This window comes from Bos taurus, chromosome 9 (genome assembly GCF_002263795.3).
Source record: "Bos taurus isolate L1 Dominette 01449 registration number 42190680 breed Hereford chromosome 9, ARS-UCD2.0, whole genome shotgun sequence".
In the NCBI taxonomy this organism is placed as follows: domain Eukaryota; kingdom Metazoa; phylum Chordata; class Mammalia; order Artiodactyla; family Bovidae; genus Bos; species Bos taurus.
This window is the reverse complement of record NC_037336.1, coordinates 73,395,952-73,414,151: the sequence shown is the minus strand read 5'-3', so window position 1 is coordinate 73,414,151 and position 18,200 is coordinate 73,395,952. Positions and strand designations below refer to the sequence as shown.

At 38.0% G+C, this 18,200-nt stretch overlaps 1 protein-coding gene and 1 non-coding gene across 14 annotated transcripts in view; one reads left to right on the top strand and one right to left on the bottom strand.

Moving 5' to 3' along the window:
- Positions 1–18,200, top strand: part of AHI1 (Abelson helper integration site 1) — a 219,379-nt gene that overhangs the window by 134,877 nt on the left and 66,302 nt on the right. For 9 of the 13 annotated variants that reach the window (XR_009495858.1, XM_059889903.1, XM_059889906.1 and 6 more), the window contains 2 exons: positions 2,973–3,101; positions 8,978–9,033. The exons of 1 other annotated variant lie outside the window; for it this stretch is intronic. Coding sequence is in view for 11 of the 12 variants with exons in the window: in XM_059889903.1 (XP_059745886.1) it covers positions 2,973–3,101; positions 8,978–9,033 (185 nt within the window). In the remaining variant the exon portion in view is untranslated. The remainder of the gene's footprint in view (positions 1–2,972; positions 3,102–8,977; positions 9,034–18,200) is intronic. 3 more of the 13 variants (XM_005210982.5, XM_002690265.6, XM_024997022.2) reach the window with 1 other exon arrangement.
- On the bottom strand, positions 2,709–2,781 carry TRNAG-UCC (transfer RNA glycine (anticodon UCC)). Its single transcript has one exon. It is a non-coding gene; the product is annotated as a tRNA-Gly (tRNA).

The following is an 18,200-nucleotide window of genomic DNA, read 5'->3' as shown; positions in this document are numbered from 1 at the left end:
CGCGAGTGTCAGCCATGGCCGCCTGCACCCTGTTCACATGTGTGTCGGGTCCAAGTTGGTTCCATCCCACCCACGAGACCACTGTCCTTAACATGAGCACCTCTGAAAGCTGCACCAGACAAGAGGGGCTGGAGCAGGCATCTGGGGTGGGCTGGGTCAAGCGCTGAGTCAGTTGTGGGAAACCGGCCTGAGCCCTGGGCGGTTTCCGTCGGGTTCCTCTGCCTTTTTCAGGGAGTAAACACACATGCCGGAGAAGGCAGTGGCACCCCACTCCAGTACTCTTGCCTGGAAAACCCCATGGACGGAGGAGCCTGGTAGGCTGCAGTCCATGGGGTCGCTAGGAGTCGGACACGACTGGGCAACTTCACTTTCACTTTTCACTTTCATACATTGGAGAAGGAAATGGCAACCCACTCCAGTGTTCTTGCCTGGAGAATCCCAGGGACGGGGCATCCTGGTGGGCTGCCATCTATGGGGTCGCACAGAGTCGGACATGACTGAAGCGACTTAGCAGCAGCAGCTGCAGCAAACACACATGCGCATACTCTTCTTGAGTGAAGCCTCAATTTCTTACAGTCCTCCTGTGAGTCCCACTGGTTTTCAAACCCCGCTAAGGGGATTCATCTTCCTGATTTTGAACCTTAGAGGTGGGGTGCCCAATATATGGTTCAGATCTCTTACTCCCCAGGGAGGATCTTTGAGTCGCTGACATCCCCCTCCTCTTCTGTGTCCCTTCCTTGGGGCACAGGTTCCAACCTGACTGCTTCTCCTCCCTTCCTCTGCGACTCTGTGTGATCTTTCTTTACAGGCTTGGGTGTAGATGAGTCTTTCCGCCAGTCTCTGGTTTGCTTTCAATGAGAATACTCCACATGTAGATGTTTTTTTGAGGTGTTCGTTGGCAGAGCTGAACCCAGCATCCTTCTACTCTGCCAGCTTGATCTCCTTCTGGCTCAGATATTTTAAACATTAAACTCGAAATAATCATCCTGAATATATATCAATTATGTTTAGTGTTCAATATGCCAGGTACAGTTTGAAGTATGTTTTATATTAATTAACTAGTTGAATCCTCCCATCAGCCAGTGAGCTTCCCCTGTACTGAACTAGGAAATGAAGGCATAGAGTGGGTAAATAACTTGCCCAGTTATCAGATATATCACATATCTGATCATTTCAAGAGCCAGTCTTTCTCTGAATTACAGAATAGGTCCAGAGTCAGAATGTATTATACTAATAAATTGCCCTTGGGAATGTATTTTTTTCCTAATTTTAAAGGAACAAAATCTAATAGAGAATTATAAGAAACTCATATCTCTGAACGGGACAGTGATTTTCCCAGAAAGTTATTATTTTTAATAAACATAGTAGATTTATGAGTAGAGCTATCAATATGTAAAATATAGTACATTCACACATTAATTGTGAAGTTTTCTCTCATTTTTAGGAAGGTGTTGTAATCCATCCAGAGTGAGTGTTTTGATTTTTTGTTGGCTCTTTGTTTTAAATAATTTCGAGAAGTTTTTTCAGTAAAAATTTTAAGCTTGTTTACTCTGCTTATATGGAATATTTTATAATTTTCAAAACCATTGAAAACTTGCTTGCCTACTTAAAGTCTATTAAGAGCCTACAATCCTTTCTCAGACTTCATTTTGAAATATTTTAAAACCACAGAAAGGTGGAAAAAAGTAGGTAAAATGAAACTTGATTTGCATCTTCTGTTTTAAAAGCTCATTCATATATATCTGCCAGAAGGAAGGATATTATTTTAAATAACCATAGTTTCATCATCTGGAGAAGGCAATGGCAACCCACTCCAGTACTCTTGCCTGGGAAGCCCCATGGATGGAGGAGCCTGGTGGGCTGCAGTCCATGGGGTCGCTATGAGTCAGACACAACTGACCGACTTCACTTTCACTTTAGACTGTCATGCACTGGAGAAGAAAATGGCAACCCACTCCAGTATTCTTGCCTGGAGAATCCCAGGGACAGGAGCCTGGTGGGCTGCCATCTATGGGGTCACACAGAGTCGGACACAACTGACATGATTTAGCAGCAGTTTCATCATCACATGTAGGAAAATTAGTGTACTATAATATCATTTAATAAGCAGTTCATATTCAGATTTTCCTAATTATTCCTAAGATGTCTTAAGTAATTTTTTAAATTTACTTACCTATTTCATATAGCATCCAGTCCAAATTAGCATTTACATTGGTCATTATTTCATTATAGTCTTATTTAATCTCAGTTCATCTAGAACCTCTTTTTGTTTCTTTGTTTTTCATGATTTTAACTTTTCAAAGAATCTGCCTGAGCCAGTTATCCTGTAGAATGTCCACCATTTTGATTTTGTCTTGATTAAATCCTGGCGATACCTTTTTTGACAAGAAGACTGTGAGTGACATGCCTTCTTACATCATGTCAGGTGGCATGCAATGTCAGGTTGTCCTACTATTGCATTGCTATATTTAGGCTTGGATCTTTTTCTGAATATTTTAATATATCCTGTTAGTCTATGTATCTATTCATGTGTCATCCCCACATTGTTTTAATTACAGAGGCTTTTTATAATATATTTTGATAGTATTTTTTTTTTCAATCATTGCTCTTCCCACCCCCCCAGATTTTTCTAGCTATTCTTGCATGTTCTTCTATATTTTTATTTTGTTTATTCATTTTGGCCTCACAGCTCTGCATGCAGGATCTTAGTTCCTGACCAGGGATCAAACCTGTGTCCCCTGCAGTGGAAGTGCAGAGCCCTAACCACTGGACCATCAGGGAATTCCCTATTCTGTATGAATTTTAGAGTCAACTTGTCTAGTGCTAGGGTAAAAACTTTTTTACTGAAATCACCTTAAATTCATGTGCTGTTACATTGTCCTAGAATAAGGGATGTCTTTCCATTTGTTTAAGACTACATTTATGTATTTTAGAACTGCTTTAATATTTTCTTCATACTGTTTTCTCTGGAGGAGGAAATGGCAACCCATTCCAGTATTCTTGCCTGAAGAATCCCCATGGACGGAGAAGCCTGGTGGCCTACAGTCCATGGGGTCGCAAAGAGTCGGACATGACTGAGCGACTTCACTTTCACTTTTTTGGTATTTATTCTGGTGTTTTCTCTGTTATGATAATCTTGTAAATGGGATATTCTTTTCATTGTATCTTCTAATTGATTGTTTGAATATATAAAGAATGTTGATTTTTTATATTAAATTTGATATCATGCTGACTTTCTACTTTATTAGTTCTGTTACTGGCTCTGTTTTAGCATTGGTTCTTTTGGACTTTTGGGGTATGAATTGTATCATCTGAGTAACAGTTTTACTTCTTTTCCACTTCTTGAGAAGGGCCTGCAGTTTTCATACGGACATCTTTATATTAAATTTGGCAAGAAAGATCTTTGCCTTTTTAAACTGGTGTATTTTACTGGAATATAATAAATTGTATTTCATTTTCTCCTAGCCATAGATAATCAAAGCATTATTCTCCCTCTGCCCTATGTAGAGATTAATGGCAATTTCCTAATTCAGTTAGGATGATAGTTCTAGCAAAAAAAAAAAAACAACTCTTTAGAAGGCTTCGCAGAAGGGAGGGTAGAGGTTCTCCTGTCCTCAGGGTGGTGTCTGGTGCTTGATGGGTTGTCCATGATCATTTGGTGATGATACATAAGATTGCTGGAAATATGTTCTGACTTTAGAATTTGACATTTATTCCTGCCTGCTTTGTTTTTGCAACAAATCCAGTCATATCTTTCCTTCCTTTCCTTTGATCATGGTCCTGACTTGAAGGTTGATAGAGTTTAAGGAAACTAAAGAATATATAATTCTGCTATTGGAATCAGTCAAGTATGAGTGGTATGAAATGTCATGTCCTGATTTTCCACAAAGTAAAATACCTAAAAGCATCTCTCAAGAAGCATAAAATTTCTTTATTATCTTTCTAGGGTATATCAATGTCTGGAAAATCAGGAAAAATTTTAAGCAATCCTTTTCAGTTTTATAGTAGGTTTAGAAACATCACCAAAGGAAGTAGTTAATTAACCTTTTTAAAAGGTTAATTTTTAGAACATTAATTCAAACATTCTGATGACTAATGTACACAGTTAATACTGCATTGTAGAATTTTAAGCCAGTGGCATAGCTTAATTCATTCAGTTAACGTTTGAGTTAACTCATGAGGACCTTCTGTGTTTCAAGCGGTTGGACCAGGCCCAATGGATAGAAAAATGAATTAAATCAGATCCTGACCACGGGGTCTAGACAAACACACAAATGGATCTGGAGGGTGTGTGACTTAAATACCTGGGTTTCAGCAGTTGTACTGCTGCTCCTTGTTTTTGTACCCCATCTTCAGATTTGCTTTCTGAAAGCAGCTGTTTCTCCGCTTTAAAATGGGGTTATCTTTGTTGTTTATTAGTTACCTTTGTTAAAATTCTTAATAGTTGTCAAGTTTCATTTTTTTTTTTTTTTTTTTTTTTTAATTTAAGGGATTCTCTAATTTTCCCATTGTCATCAGTGTCACTACTAGTTGACTTCCCTGGTGGCTCAGATGGTAAAGAATTTGCCTGCAAGGCAGGAGACCTTGATTCAACCCCTGGGTTGAGAAGATCCTCTGGACAAGGAAATGGCTACCCACTCTAGTATTTGGCTGCCCACTCCAGTATTCTTGCCTGAAGAATTCCACGGACAGAGGAGCCTGGAAGGCTACAGTGCATGGGGTCGCAAAGAGTTGCTCAGATGACTAAGCGACTTTTACTTTCACCAGTTGTGTAGGGTTATTTGCTGCTTCCCTGGTAGCTCAGCTAGTGAAGAATCCCCCTGCAATGCAGGAGACCCTGGTTCAATTCCTGGGTCAGAAGATCCCTTGGAGAAGAGAAAGGCTATCCATTCCAGTAATCTGGCCTGGAGAATATCATGGACTGTGTAGTCTACGGGGTTGCAAAGAGCTGGACATGACTGAGCGACTTTCAGTTCAGTTCAGTCACTCAGTGGTGTCCAACTCTTTGTGACCCTGTGGACTGCAGCACGCAGGCCTCTCTGTCTATCACCAACTCCCAGAGTTTACTCAAACTCATGTCCATTGAGTCGGTGATGCCATGCAACCATCTCATCCTCTGTCATCCCCTTCTCCTCCTGCCTTCAGTCTTTCCCAGCATCACGGTCTTTTCAAATGAGTCAATTCTTTGCATCAGGTGGCCAAAGAATTAGATTAGTGTTTCAGTTTCAACATCAGTCCTTCCAGTGAATATTCAGTACTGATTTCCTTTAGGATGGACTGGTTGGATCTCCTTGCAGTCCAAGGGACTCTCAAGAGTCTTCTCCAACACCACAGTTCAAAAGCATCAATTCTTCGGTGCTCAGCTTTCTTTATAGTCAAACTCTCACATCCATACATGACTACTGGAAACACCATAGCCTTGACAAGCGGACCTTTCTTGGCAAAGTAATGTCTCTGCTTTTTAATATGCTGTCTAGGTTGGTCATAACTTTTCTTCCAAGGAGCAAATGTCTTTTAATTTCATGGCTGCAGTCACCATCTGCAGTGATTTTAGAACCCCCCAAAAAATAAAGTCAGCCACTGTTTCCACTGTTTCCCCATCTATTTGCCATGAAGTGATGGGACCAGATGCCATGATCTAAGTTACTGAAACTCCTTACCAGAGTTAGTTTTCTCTGCAGGCACATGACTGTGGACCCAGCTGTACTGCTGGATGTCTGAGCTGTAGCATAACAGTGAAAGGGAACCTGTGCCACTGTTGCTGCTGTACTGAAGCACAGGAGTAAGCTTCTCCTCTCAAGTCTCATCAGTGGTAGATTCAGCCATCTCCCAGTAATTGGCCCTGGAAGCAGTTTCCTCCAGGTGGATGGAGCCCTTGGTATATTTGGCCCCCTTTGAGGACCATTGTGGTCCATAGGATCTGCCAGACCCTAGGTGCACTACCAACATTAAACTGACAAAATAGCTAGTTACCAGAGAAAAAGGGGGCAGCAGAGGATGAGATGGTTCAGTGGCATCACCAACTCAATGGACATGAATTTGAGCAATCTCCAGAAGATAATGAAGGATAGGGAAGCCTGGGGTGCTGCAGTCCGTGGGGTCACAGAGTCAGGCACAACTTAATGACAGAACAACAACAGAGGATTTATAGCTTCTGCTGGCTGAAAGACCTCAGTGAACTCTGGAGATCCCATTTTCTGCCCACATCTTGAGAAGAGGCCTGTTTTCTGTGCACAGGTCTTTGCTCAGCACCAAAGAGGATGCAGTCCTTCCATCCCACCCCCCTGCCTGATCCATGGGCTCTGAGATCCCAGAAAATAAACTTCATCCTCTGAGATATGTCCAGGTTGTACCGTTCCTTGTGCCTGAGTCTCTGTAGGCCTCTGGAAAGGAATTAAACATGATTTCAGATTTTAAAAGCGTTAAACAAAGTGAAAAAGAAGATGCTAGAAGATTAAGTGGAACGATTTTCAAAAAATAAAAATTAAGAAGGTAAAAATAAAATGAGGTGAAGAATTAAATAAAGTTTCCCAGAGCAGAGGAATGATAAGATTCTGCAGATTAAAGGGCTTATCAAGTCCCCAAAAAGATTAATTATAACAAAGACATGCTTAGACACACCCTAGTGAAAGTAGTCTTTCTTCAGGCCTTCAGCTGGCTTGATGAAGCCCAGTCACATTGTGGAGAGCAATGTACTTTATCCAAGGTCTGCTAATTTAAATGTTGATTCCATCCAAGAAATACTTTCACAGAAACATCTGGAATGTATGACCAGATGAAAGTGAAATAAAATATAAATATAGACATTTTAGGTAAAATTTACTTAAAATAGCAAACTATTTGGGATTGTTTTTCCTTAAGCTTATTCCTTTCTGTATATTCTCTGTTGAAAGCTTGAACAAACATGTATGATTTATTTCCAAATGATATAATTTTTGTAGGCAATCTAAATTGAAAACTAAGCTTATGTCTATACATAATCCATTTTAAAATTCTAGTTTTCAACACATTCTTATCCTGAAGTTGAAACTGTAAAATATGCATTTTTTTCTTTGTACTTTTATAAGCTAAGGATGTAGATTTTAGGGGGTTTTAGTTTTTTTATTTTTTACATCACTTTGAAACTACTTTCTAATTGGATAAGAAGTTTAAAATCAGTAATCAGCCGAGGCCAGTTTTATGGCAGTCAGATTATAGTAGTGAAAACACATATGTAAGATGTTGCTAATTGCTGAACCCTGTGGTATGACCACTCTCATTTAAAAGCCAGAGTGTCGTGCCAGACTGTTCTTAGTGGTTGCAGCTAGAGGGGATTGTGAGAATGTGGGGGCTGGAGAGATGAGGATTTCACCATTAGTTCTGTATACTTCAGTGTCATTAAAGTCTGCAGTAAGAGTCAACATTATTTGAATATTTTCAAATATGTTTTACTTGGGTTTTTAAATTGTTTTTTCAAGGCCAGTGTTATCTATAAATAAAAATGTCTTTCCATCAAAATTACTTTAAAGACACAGTTATTAATACATTTAAGACAGAGCTGTTAATTTGCTATCTAGTATTTCTTCAAAGAAGGACACCTGTTTTACTAGACTCTTAAGGTCAGAAATCATAATTTATCCTTTATAATCTTATCTTTTTTATTTTTATATGGTTTTTTAAAAATTGGAACATAATTGGTTTACAATGTCATGTTAGTTTCTGCTGTACAACATCTTGAATCAGCCATATGTGTACATATATCCCCTTGCTCCCACCCTCCCATTCTGCCCCTCTAGGTTATCACAGAGCACCAAGCTGAGCTCCCTGTTAGGATTTATCTTTTATCACTGAGTTCCAAATAGCCACTTAAAACTGTAATAAATATTAGTTGAGTGAATAAAGAGAGTATAGTAGTTTATACTTCACTGGCTAACAGTAGATATTAAGAATATTTTTTAAGTGAAACAAATTATTTTTTAAATCATGTTTAAATCACTTTGTTCATTTTGAAGATATTCTTGCAGAAGTGACCAAAAGCGATTTCTTTGTGTTCATCTCACTTATTTATTGTCCTTTAAGAAAAATGAGTTAAAGGCCTACAGATGAGAGTATCTAGTGTTTTGTTTCAGCTAGGAATTGTGCTATTTGCTATTGACAGTACTTTGCAATTCTCACTTCTCACCTGCTCTGCATGACAGATTTTAGCATTATTTAAACAAACTATTAAACTCCTCACATGTTGGTTTGCTGACTGACAGAGATTGAAAAGTAAATGAGAGCCACACCTGTGTTCATTTCAAACTTGACCTTGACTTTGAACCAGTATCTTTACAGATGAGATGCAGTGTGTTACATCCTTAGAAGATGTTTATTACAAAGGAAGGTAGTAGAGGACAGTGGGAACAAAAAGATAAATCTGTGCATGGTAAAATGATTTTGCTCAAGGTTAGCAGTCTATATTGTCATTTTAAAGGAGAGAATGAAGGGAACTTTTTTCTTCAAGTACCTCTGTGGTGATTGAATAAATAGCTGACTATCATAGTAGGAAGTCAGATGATCAAAGGGAAATTTGAATACATTTATTTATTCTTTTTGAGAAAATAAGAAAGTGATTCTTTTCATAGACTTTTCATATTTCTCTATGAAAACTTGATGACCTCAAGACAGAAGCAAAACTTTGATCTAAGAAATGCAGCAGAGGAAGATAATGGTATAATTTTTGAGCTGAGATCAGAGTAAGGACACATCTTGTGCTCTTGCTGTGTGACAGCTGAATGGGGAAGTTGGCTTTGCTCACTTTAAGTCAGGTCTCTTAGTTAACTAAACTCTCCAGCTGTTTCTGACCAGAGAATTCATGATGCCACTTTAAAGGATTCTGCCATCCAAATGAGGTTTTTTCCTTGTAAGCTGTAGGAGTTATGTCTTGCTGACACAAATGTTTTTAAAATAAAATGTTTAGGTATAATAAGCAAATATTCACAGTCTTTTCATTTCACAGGGATTATGAGCATAGAAAGAAAGCCTTGTAACCACCATGTAGATACAGCACCAACGGTAAGGCAGTCTGTTTCTACATTGCTAAAACTGTTAAGAAGGCACAAAATGATACTGGTTGTAGTGACACAAAATGTCATTGTAGAAGACTCTTATAACCTACCTTTTGCCAAGAGTTATACCTCTTTAAAAATTAACCTTAATGAAGAAACACTACCAATTTTTGCTAAGATACAGGAAAGTAAGATGCTCTATCCATTTTATAAGTACTTATTTCTATTAGTGTTATGAATAGAATGGTTTTTAATTTAAGAAGCTTTATACTTTTGGTAAAGTACTTAACATCTTTATGCAAATTGATTTACAACCTTGTGAAAATGAGCGTTATTTTGTGCACTAGCATCATGATTTTTAGAGTGAATGTTTTGTAATAATGAAAGTAGGCCATTATGCTTCATTTCTCCTATAGATTACTATGCTTTATTACTATAGAAGTGAAATCTAATCTTTTACCCCTCTTCTATTATGACCAGACAACTAGATGTTTAATAATTATGGTGTCTATTTACTATATTAAAAATAATTATAGAAGATAGTATTGAAGGAAGACAATTAAATTTCCCTTTTAATCTCTGTACATAGTATTTGTATGTATGAAATATACTTCAGTTGCTGGTTCCCCACTTCAAAGATTCATATAAAATAGGCTAGAGTATATCTCTTACTAAACATATTATTGTTTCTTATCCTTTCTATATAATAAATCTTTCAAGTACTCCATACAATTCAGCATTTCCTATTGTGAGGAAAGCTTTAGTAAAATACCATTTTTAAGAAAATAAGAAAGTATTAAGCTGTATTTGAATTTTATTGATAATCAATATTTTTCTCACAGACAAATTGATTCCATTTTCTGTTTGTAATAAATCCATATAATTGATTCAGCATGTTTGGTAACTTAATGTGCGGGGCTTCAGAAAAGACTGGTGTTTGAGGAATTAATCATCAGCATAATCATGAAAAGTACATGAGCATAGTGTACTTATCCTTTAGTGAGTATGCTAAAAGAGTAGCCATTATATTATGTAAATTTTATTCATTAATATTAAAAATAGAAGGCTATAGCAGCAAAGTACTCAAAACCCCCTTCTCCAGAAGGAGCAAGGAAATGGGTTGAGAAGGGCTCACAGTAGGCAAAAAAAAGATGGTGGCAGCAAGAACTAGAGTCACCAAATCATTGTATCAAATAATGCTACTTTTGCCCTTTGCATTTAAAATATTGGGAATAAGAAAATGGTGTTTTAGCCATATTTCTAGATACATCATCAGTCTGGGATGAGAGGTGCTGACACCACAGCTGATTCTACCAAACTGAAGACCATTTAATAAAACTAGACCCAGAGTATACTGGGCTGTATGGGATGAACAATGAGGAATGAACATTGTGAAAGTAGCCAGTACCTACCGTGATGCTGGCATATTTAGGACATGGTCTGTTGTTTGAACTTAAAGATTAAAATGGGTCATGGACTTAAAAAAAAAAGGAAGGCTAGCAATTATAGAAAATTACTATTTTAAGCTACTTGAATAATCTACTCATTTGGTTATGTACTTTTGAAATTTATTTTATCCCTGTAGGCTGTTCTGCAGCACCTTGCTTACATTTCTGGGTGTTTTGTACATTTTGGAACTCAGAAAAGTGCAACCTGGAAGGTGTTTTTGTCTCACCCTGTAGGCCGATGGCAGATTCCCATGTTAATTAAATGATAATAGAACCAAATATTCATGAAATCCTGAGAAATAATGATAGTACCATTTGCAGTAACGCCCTAATCTCAAAATGACACCAGTGAATTAGGAACAAAATCGAATGCATAATGGTTTAGATATTGTTGGTCTTTGGTTATGTTCACCCAGTTGGATTATTAAATGGTGGCTCCTAATATATTAATAATATATATATTCTGTGTAGTCAATAAGTTTGAAAATACTTCGTTTATACACTCTCCAAACACTCATTAATTCTCCAGGTTCGATTTGAGCCAGTCTTCCTTTCTGACATCTCTTTCTGAGCTCTTCTCCTTCTGTCTCTCTTTGGCAAATTAAGCTTTCTCCTCTTGCCCTCAGTTCCGCAGCTTGCTGCCTTACCAAAGTTACCCTTGGCCCTTTCTCCATAACTGCTAAACAGAATCACAACTCTGTTCATTACCCAGTCTCTTCTGGGCCCAAGGGTAGGTAAAGTCTAATTTTCATAGAAATATAATTTTACCTAATTTCCATCCTTTGTATCAGTGTGCCATTATTTTCCCTAAAGAGTTTAAGAGAAGAAAATATTTAGAGATAAAAGAAATAAGAAAAAGTCTGTCTAAAAATTTAACAAAACGTGATACATATAAGTTAAAACTTTTTAGCCAGTACTGGCTGAAAAGGAGAGATACTCCTTGTGCCTGGGGGAAAAAGTAAAGGGGGAGTGGGCTAGGATTTCAGAATGGCTGAGGCTCTGAATGACCCTTGGTCTCATATCTAGCCACCCGTTTCTAGCCAACCTCTCTACGTTTTCTCTTCATCCAAGTACTACCATGAAATGGCTGGGGTCTAAGAGGGTGCTAGATGCTAGGTATGACTATTCAGCAGGGGAAGGAAACAAGACTTTCTCAGGCCTCCATGAAGGAGAAAAATGTTTCTTAATGTTTCAAGTTGGAATGAACCTTTCTGTAAATATATGGTTACAGAGAACCTGTAACCAGGTTGATCCTGTAGCCTTATAGTGGGATGCACTATAAGTGGGATGCACCTATATTAAGTGAATATAGATTAGCCTAAGAATAAAACCCCTTTTGTCCCTTGGTTCTATATTCTTTCTCAATTTACTCGTTTCCTTTTTTCCACTTATTACATGAATTTTAATTTACTTAGATTTTTTTTTTCTTTTTGACACGCATAATACCGTATCTGTGTTTGCAGGTGTCTTTGATACAAAGTAAAACAGAATGTCCCCTAATGGCATGACCTTGTCCACCAAGAAGAATCAAACCTCTCTTCTTCACTGACTATAATCACTACATTTTTTTTTTTTTTTTGCATTCACAGTTCTGCATTTTTTTCATATCCAGGAGTATATTTTCAAGTTATTTTTTTTTCAAGAAATATAAATTGGAAGTTATATTACCTCAATCTGCATATTTTAAAATATCTCTCATTTGTCTTTGCACAAGACAGCTTGCAAGACAGTTTTAGTCCTTTTCCCTTCAAAACACTTGGAAACTGATCATCTTAAGATGCCTTCTGTCATTTAGTAGCTTAGGAGAGACAGTAAATAATAGTTATCCCTTTGTATAGGTAGTCTGTTTTGCCTGTTCACATACTACAGATTTTCTTGTATTTTCTTTATACTGAATATCTTAGCTCAGATTTGATGCATAAACATGTGGCTTTCTTTTCACTGATTTGTGGCCTGAATGGTATTCACTCAGGTATGTTACTATTATAGGAAAAGCAAATAAGACATGATACAATCATAATATTAAGATTGTTGTTGTTGTTTAGTTGCCAAGTCATGTCCAACTCTTTTGCAACCCCATGGACTGGAGCCCTGCCAGACTCCTCTGTCCATGGGCTTTCCTAGGCAAGAATACTGGAATGGGTTACCATTCCCTTCTCCACATCTTCCCGATCCCAGCTCAAACCCGAGCCTCCTGCATTGGCAGGCAGATTCTTTACTACCTAGCCACCTGGGAAACCCTAATATTAGTTTATGTGGAAATAATTAGATCATGCCACTTTAAGAGCTAGTTGCTGCACCTGCTTGTAGCCTATAGCAAGTTAAGGATAATATCAAACTCAGATTAATCAGAGGTCATTGTCCGAACCCTGAAAGGCAGGTGTAAAAGTTAGTTAATAGTTAAATCAGCATAGGCTTGAGTCCCATAGTTACTTTAAATAAAGGACTTATTTGCAAACCAAAGAGAAATAGCAACTAGCTTAAGGAAGTCTTCCACCCACATGTTTGGTCTTTTCTTATTGTAAGTTATTACACAAGAAACATGGTTAAAACCTACCTGCCCCTTAATGTACAGTCATATGCACAGCAATTCCCATAGCTTTTCCTATTTTCTGGTGGAATTAAAACATGGTAAACCATGTTGAACATACAAAGAATTTGTAGTGATTTGAGGGAAACTGTTTTTGAATCTCTTCCAGTGAAAACAGGTAAGATAAAATTCAAATAACATCAGTATGGCCTATTGTAGTCAATCATTTTTGTAAAGTTTCTACTGAGAAGTGAAAGTGTTAGTCTAGTCATTCAGTGGTGTCCAACTCTTTGCGACCCCATGGACTGTAGCCCGCCAGGCTTCTCTGTCCATGAGATTCTCCAGGCAAGAATACCGGAGGATCTTCTCCAGGTGATCTTCCCTACCTAGGGATCAAGCCCAGGTCTCGTGCATTGCGGGCAGATTCTTTACTGTCTGAGCCACCAGGGAAGCCCAAAACTTCTGTTTATACATTCCAAACATGTAATGCTAATACTATTTCTTTTTTTAAATTTTATTCAGTGATCTCACAACCTCCATTAATGAGAACCACTTTTCTTTTAACAGAGGGATTTTTTTGTCCGTTTACAAAATTACAGCTTATGTTTTCGTAGAAGTCTGCACATCTACCATGAGTTGAAACAAACTCCAGGCTGTCTCATAAGAATTATACCAGTTATAGAACACTTTTGCCATCTAAGTGTTGCATAAATTATTAAGAATTAAAATATCATAGCTTGACTGGAAATTTAAATGTTGATTCGTTTTTCTTCATTGTTGTAAGACCAATGTAACAAGCTATTGGTTTATTCCACAGTTAAACTCCCTCTAGGTTTTCTAAAGGTTTGATTGATAAACTTTTGTTACATGATTTTTCATCACTGGTTAACTTTACTGTGTTTTAGAGTATTTTCCTATTCTGAAAATATATCTGAGATATTTGCAGTGTTGCTTGCCCTTAACAGTACACTTGTTGATAAATATACATGCAAATTAAACTTTTTTCTGAGCCTCTTTTGCATTATATGATTATGGTTTATGTGATATTAACTCTACAACATTTTGAGTTGTTTTTGTTGTTAGATTATTATCATTGTTTATCTCACTCTGGGTTCACAAGATTGCTACATATTGCATTATCACATATTAGCTTAATATACTTTATACATATGTTTACATAAAATATGCCTTTCACATTTTAACATACTGTCAGAGGCAGCTTGTTTATAGATAAATATATGAGTTCAAATGAAATGTCTTTGATCCAAAGAAGCACTTTATTTTCTCTAATCTATAGAATTTTCCAGGAATTCATAGTATGTAAACTACGGTGAATGTGCCCCTATAAAACTCATAAAACAGAGCCTATGGCCAATCTCTTCCTGAAGGTAATTGCAGGGTGGAGAGGGAACTGATAAACTGTAAGCTTTTATAACTTAAGTCATAAAAGAATCTGTTTTCACTTATCAATAAAGTAGCAATTCAGAGCAATTCTATTGAAATTCAAGTGTAAGTCCAAAATAGGTTTCTTTAAAGACCACTTGTGAGTTGTCTATAACATTTTTCTTAAGTATCTGCATGTTTTTTTCCAGACATTGTAAATTATGAAGCTTATGTTGATTTTTCCCATTAGCATACCCTACTGACATCTGTTTATATCAGATCTTTCCCCAAATCTTTTTTGACTTTGCTAAATTCCTCTTCCTGACAAAGTTTTAAAATTCTGAAAGTGTCGTATTCCTGGAGAATTGTCACACAACAGTGGCATAATAGGAATTTATTTTCTAAACTATCAACAAACATTATGTATACAGTACCCATAGAACAGTACAATACCAAGTGCTGGGTAGTTGTGAGAGTTGTATGAGGAAAGTAGCAATATAGGAAAGTATAAACATGTTTTGTGTCTCTGAGTAGCTCTTGGTCTCATTTGAAAGTGAAGTGAGATGAAAGTGTTAGTTGCTCAGTCATGTCCAACTCTGCAGTTCCAAGGACTGTAGCCTACCAGGCTCCTCTGTCCATGGAATTCTCCAGGCAAGAATACTGGAATGGGTATCCATTCCCTTCTCTAGGGGATCTTCCCAACCCAGGGATTGAACTTGAGCCTCCTGCACTGCAGGCAAATTCTTTACTGTCTGAGCAACCAGGAAGGCCTGTAAACAGTTAAACCTCAACACATGAACTGAATATAAGTTCAGAGCAATGAGTACAGATGTTATGTCACCAGGCAGCTTGTACTCAAGTATAGGAATATGGGATGGGATCTGAGTGCCATAGGAATTTCCAGGGCTCAAGTAGTTTGGGAAGGCAATTTAGAGTAGGAAGGTGCTTAACTGAATCATAAAGGAAATATGGGATTTTTAAAAGGAGTAGGATATTCTAGACTGGAGTAACAGTGTGACTGAAGATAGTAAGGAAAGGAAAGTACACAAAGTTTATAGATGGAGACAGTTGGCATGAAGCAGAGCTTTTCAGAACATGAGATAGATTAAGAAAAGGTAATTGGGGCATAATTTATCAAGATCATTGCATATTAGATAAAGAATTGAGACTTTATCAGTATAAGCAACAGTAAGGCATTTGAGGATGAGAATAATATGATCAAGGGGTGATGTTTTTTTAAAAAATTAAAAGCACACATGAAATTGCAGGTAGTGGAGACCAGAAGAAAGTAGATGCTCTGTGAAGCTATTATAATCCACTTTCCATGGTGTTAAGAATCTGAATAAGGAAGGAACAGTGGAAATGGAAATAGAAGTATGCTTACGAGAAATATTTGGAAACTAGAGTCAGTATTGGAAACTCAAAAGAAAAAAGGTAACATAGGAGACAGACACAGGTTACTGAGAGAATGATGGCTGTTAACAGATTTTTTTAAAATAGGGATACAGGATGATGTTTAGAGAAGAATAGATTCTGTATTAGACGTGTTAAATTTCACATAACCACAGGCCATGTACAAGTAGAAATGTTCAGTAGAGAACTGAGAATATAGGCTTGGACCTCAGAAAAGAGGATGAATTTGAAGATCTGCATTTGTTCTGCTTGAGAGAGCCGCACTGCACAGCTCTGGACTCCAGAAGGGAGCTCCAATGGTGAGAGGGCCCAGGCCTCAGTTGTGGGAATCCCACGCATCATCATGGATGGGGACAAGCAGACCCTTCACAACAGGTATCCAAAGGCCTCGTCCTGGAAGGAGGCAGATATCCAGTCTTTAGAGAAAGCTTGGCCAGAAACCAGACTGTTTCTACTCATCTCCTAAGTTTGTGCTCCACAGAGTTATCTATCCAAGGCATTGGTGGTGTTGTTTAGTTGAGAAATTGTGTCCAACTCTTTGTAACCCCATGGACTGTAGTCTGCCAGGCCCCCCGTCCATGGGATTGTCCAGGCAAGAATATTGGAACGGGTTGCCATTTCCTTCTCCAGGGCTTCTTCCCGACCCAGGGATCCAACCCACGTCTCCCGCATTGGCAGGCAGATTCTTTACCACTGAGCCATCAGAGAAGCCCATATCCAAGCATAAACATCATATGTTAAAGGTCTTGGGGTGCACCCTATCTCCTACCAGTTGAAGGCCAAGCTATGTAGCATGTGATTTGAAGCCTTTTGCTACCTTTTTAGACTTACTTCCAGCTTTTCCCCCATGTTCACGCTGGCTGCTCTGAGCTACTTTTAGTTCTCTAAACATGTCCAGGTCTCTCGCAGTGAGGAGTAATTTTAGAAGAGGGCTTAAGAACACTGAGTCCAGACCAGATGTCCTGGCTTAAAGTCCTGCTTTGGCCACTTTTACTCCATGTGACTTCAGACAAGATTCTTTATCTCTTTATCTGCAAATGAGGGTAATACCTACTTCAAGGATCGTTGTGAGGAATGAATGAGTTGAGATACATTCCACTCAATATGTTTCTGTATAACGGATATTGAATATTATTTCATCACAGGAGATGGCCAGATAATAAGAACAAGACCATGTCCCAACCCTAAGGTCAAGAATCCAAGGGAGGACCCCAGAGTCCCAGCTAGAGCATGGAAACCAAGAGCCAGGAAATCTGATAAATGTTGCCTCAAAGGCCTGCCTGTGTCTTGATCAACCTCCTTTCTTTTTCTCTTTTCATATGTATGTATTTATTGCGTATTGTGGCTTTTTCTGGGAGTTAATGCAGAAATCCAGTTACACCAGGACAGATCAGATCAGATCAGATCACACCAGGACAACAAACATATAAACTAGGACTGTCTTGGGCAATCCTAAATGTGTGAGCACCTTATCCATCCATTCTGTAAGTCATAGCAGCCAGAGTGAACTTTCTAAAATGAGAGTCAGAATGGATTATCCTTCTCCTTTTTAACACTCCTCAATAACTTCCTCTTACATGTACAGTTAAACCCCAGATCCTTTCCTGGGGCTTACAGGGCCTTGCATGATTTGGTCTCTGCCTACCTCTTCAGCATCAACTTATGACATTCTCTGCTCTGAGTTTCTGGAACACAGCCAGCCTTTCTCACACTCACCTATCAGCCTTGAACATTTGGCCTCTCTGCCAGGAATATACACACCCTTTGGCATAATGGGCTTTTTCTTTAGATCCCAGTAAATGTCAGGCGTTCAGAGGATCTTCCTTCATCACTCTATCTGAAGTAGATATTCCCCACTTAGTCTTTTTTATTGCACTTTTTTTCCCTTCTTAATGTTTATCTCAATTTGTAATTTTTTGTTCAGTTATTTTCATACTTATCTTTTTGTCTTCCTCAGTCAAATGGATGTAAGTTTCCTGAAAATAGGGGCCATGTCTGCTTTCATCACCGTTTCTTATAGATTGTCAGCATATACAGTTTAAATGAATAAAGACTGAAACTATAGAAATAAGCGCAAAGAGCTAGCTTAGACCTCAGGGATGTCCATATTCAGAAGGTTGGAAAAAGCCCCATGGAAGACAGAGAAGAGAGACATAGAAAGTCAGGAATTGTGTAGCATCTCAGAAGCCAGGGGAGTCTAAATAGAGGGTGTTTTTGTGCTGTCATGGGTAGTCAGAAATGTTTGGGAGATTGGGAGCAGAATGGAAGCATGATGAACTGGAAGCAGTTTAGGAAACCTGTCTTGAGAGGAGGATGGAAAATGCAATAGCAGTTAACATAGCCTTGTGTGTATATTGTTGACTTACACAAAAGAAAGTAATGTTGTGTCAAAGGGCTGCC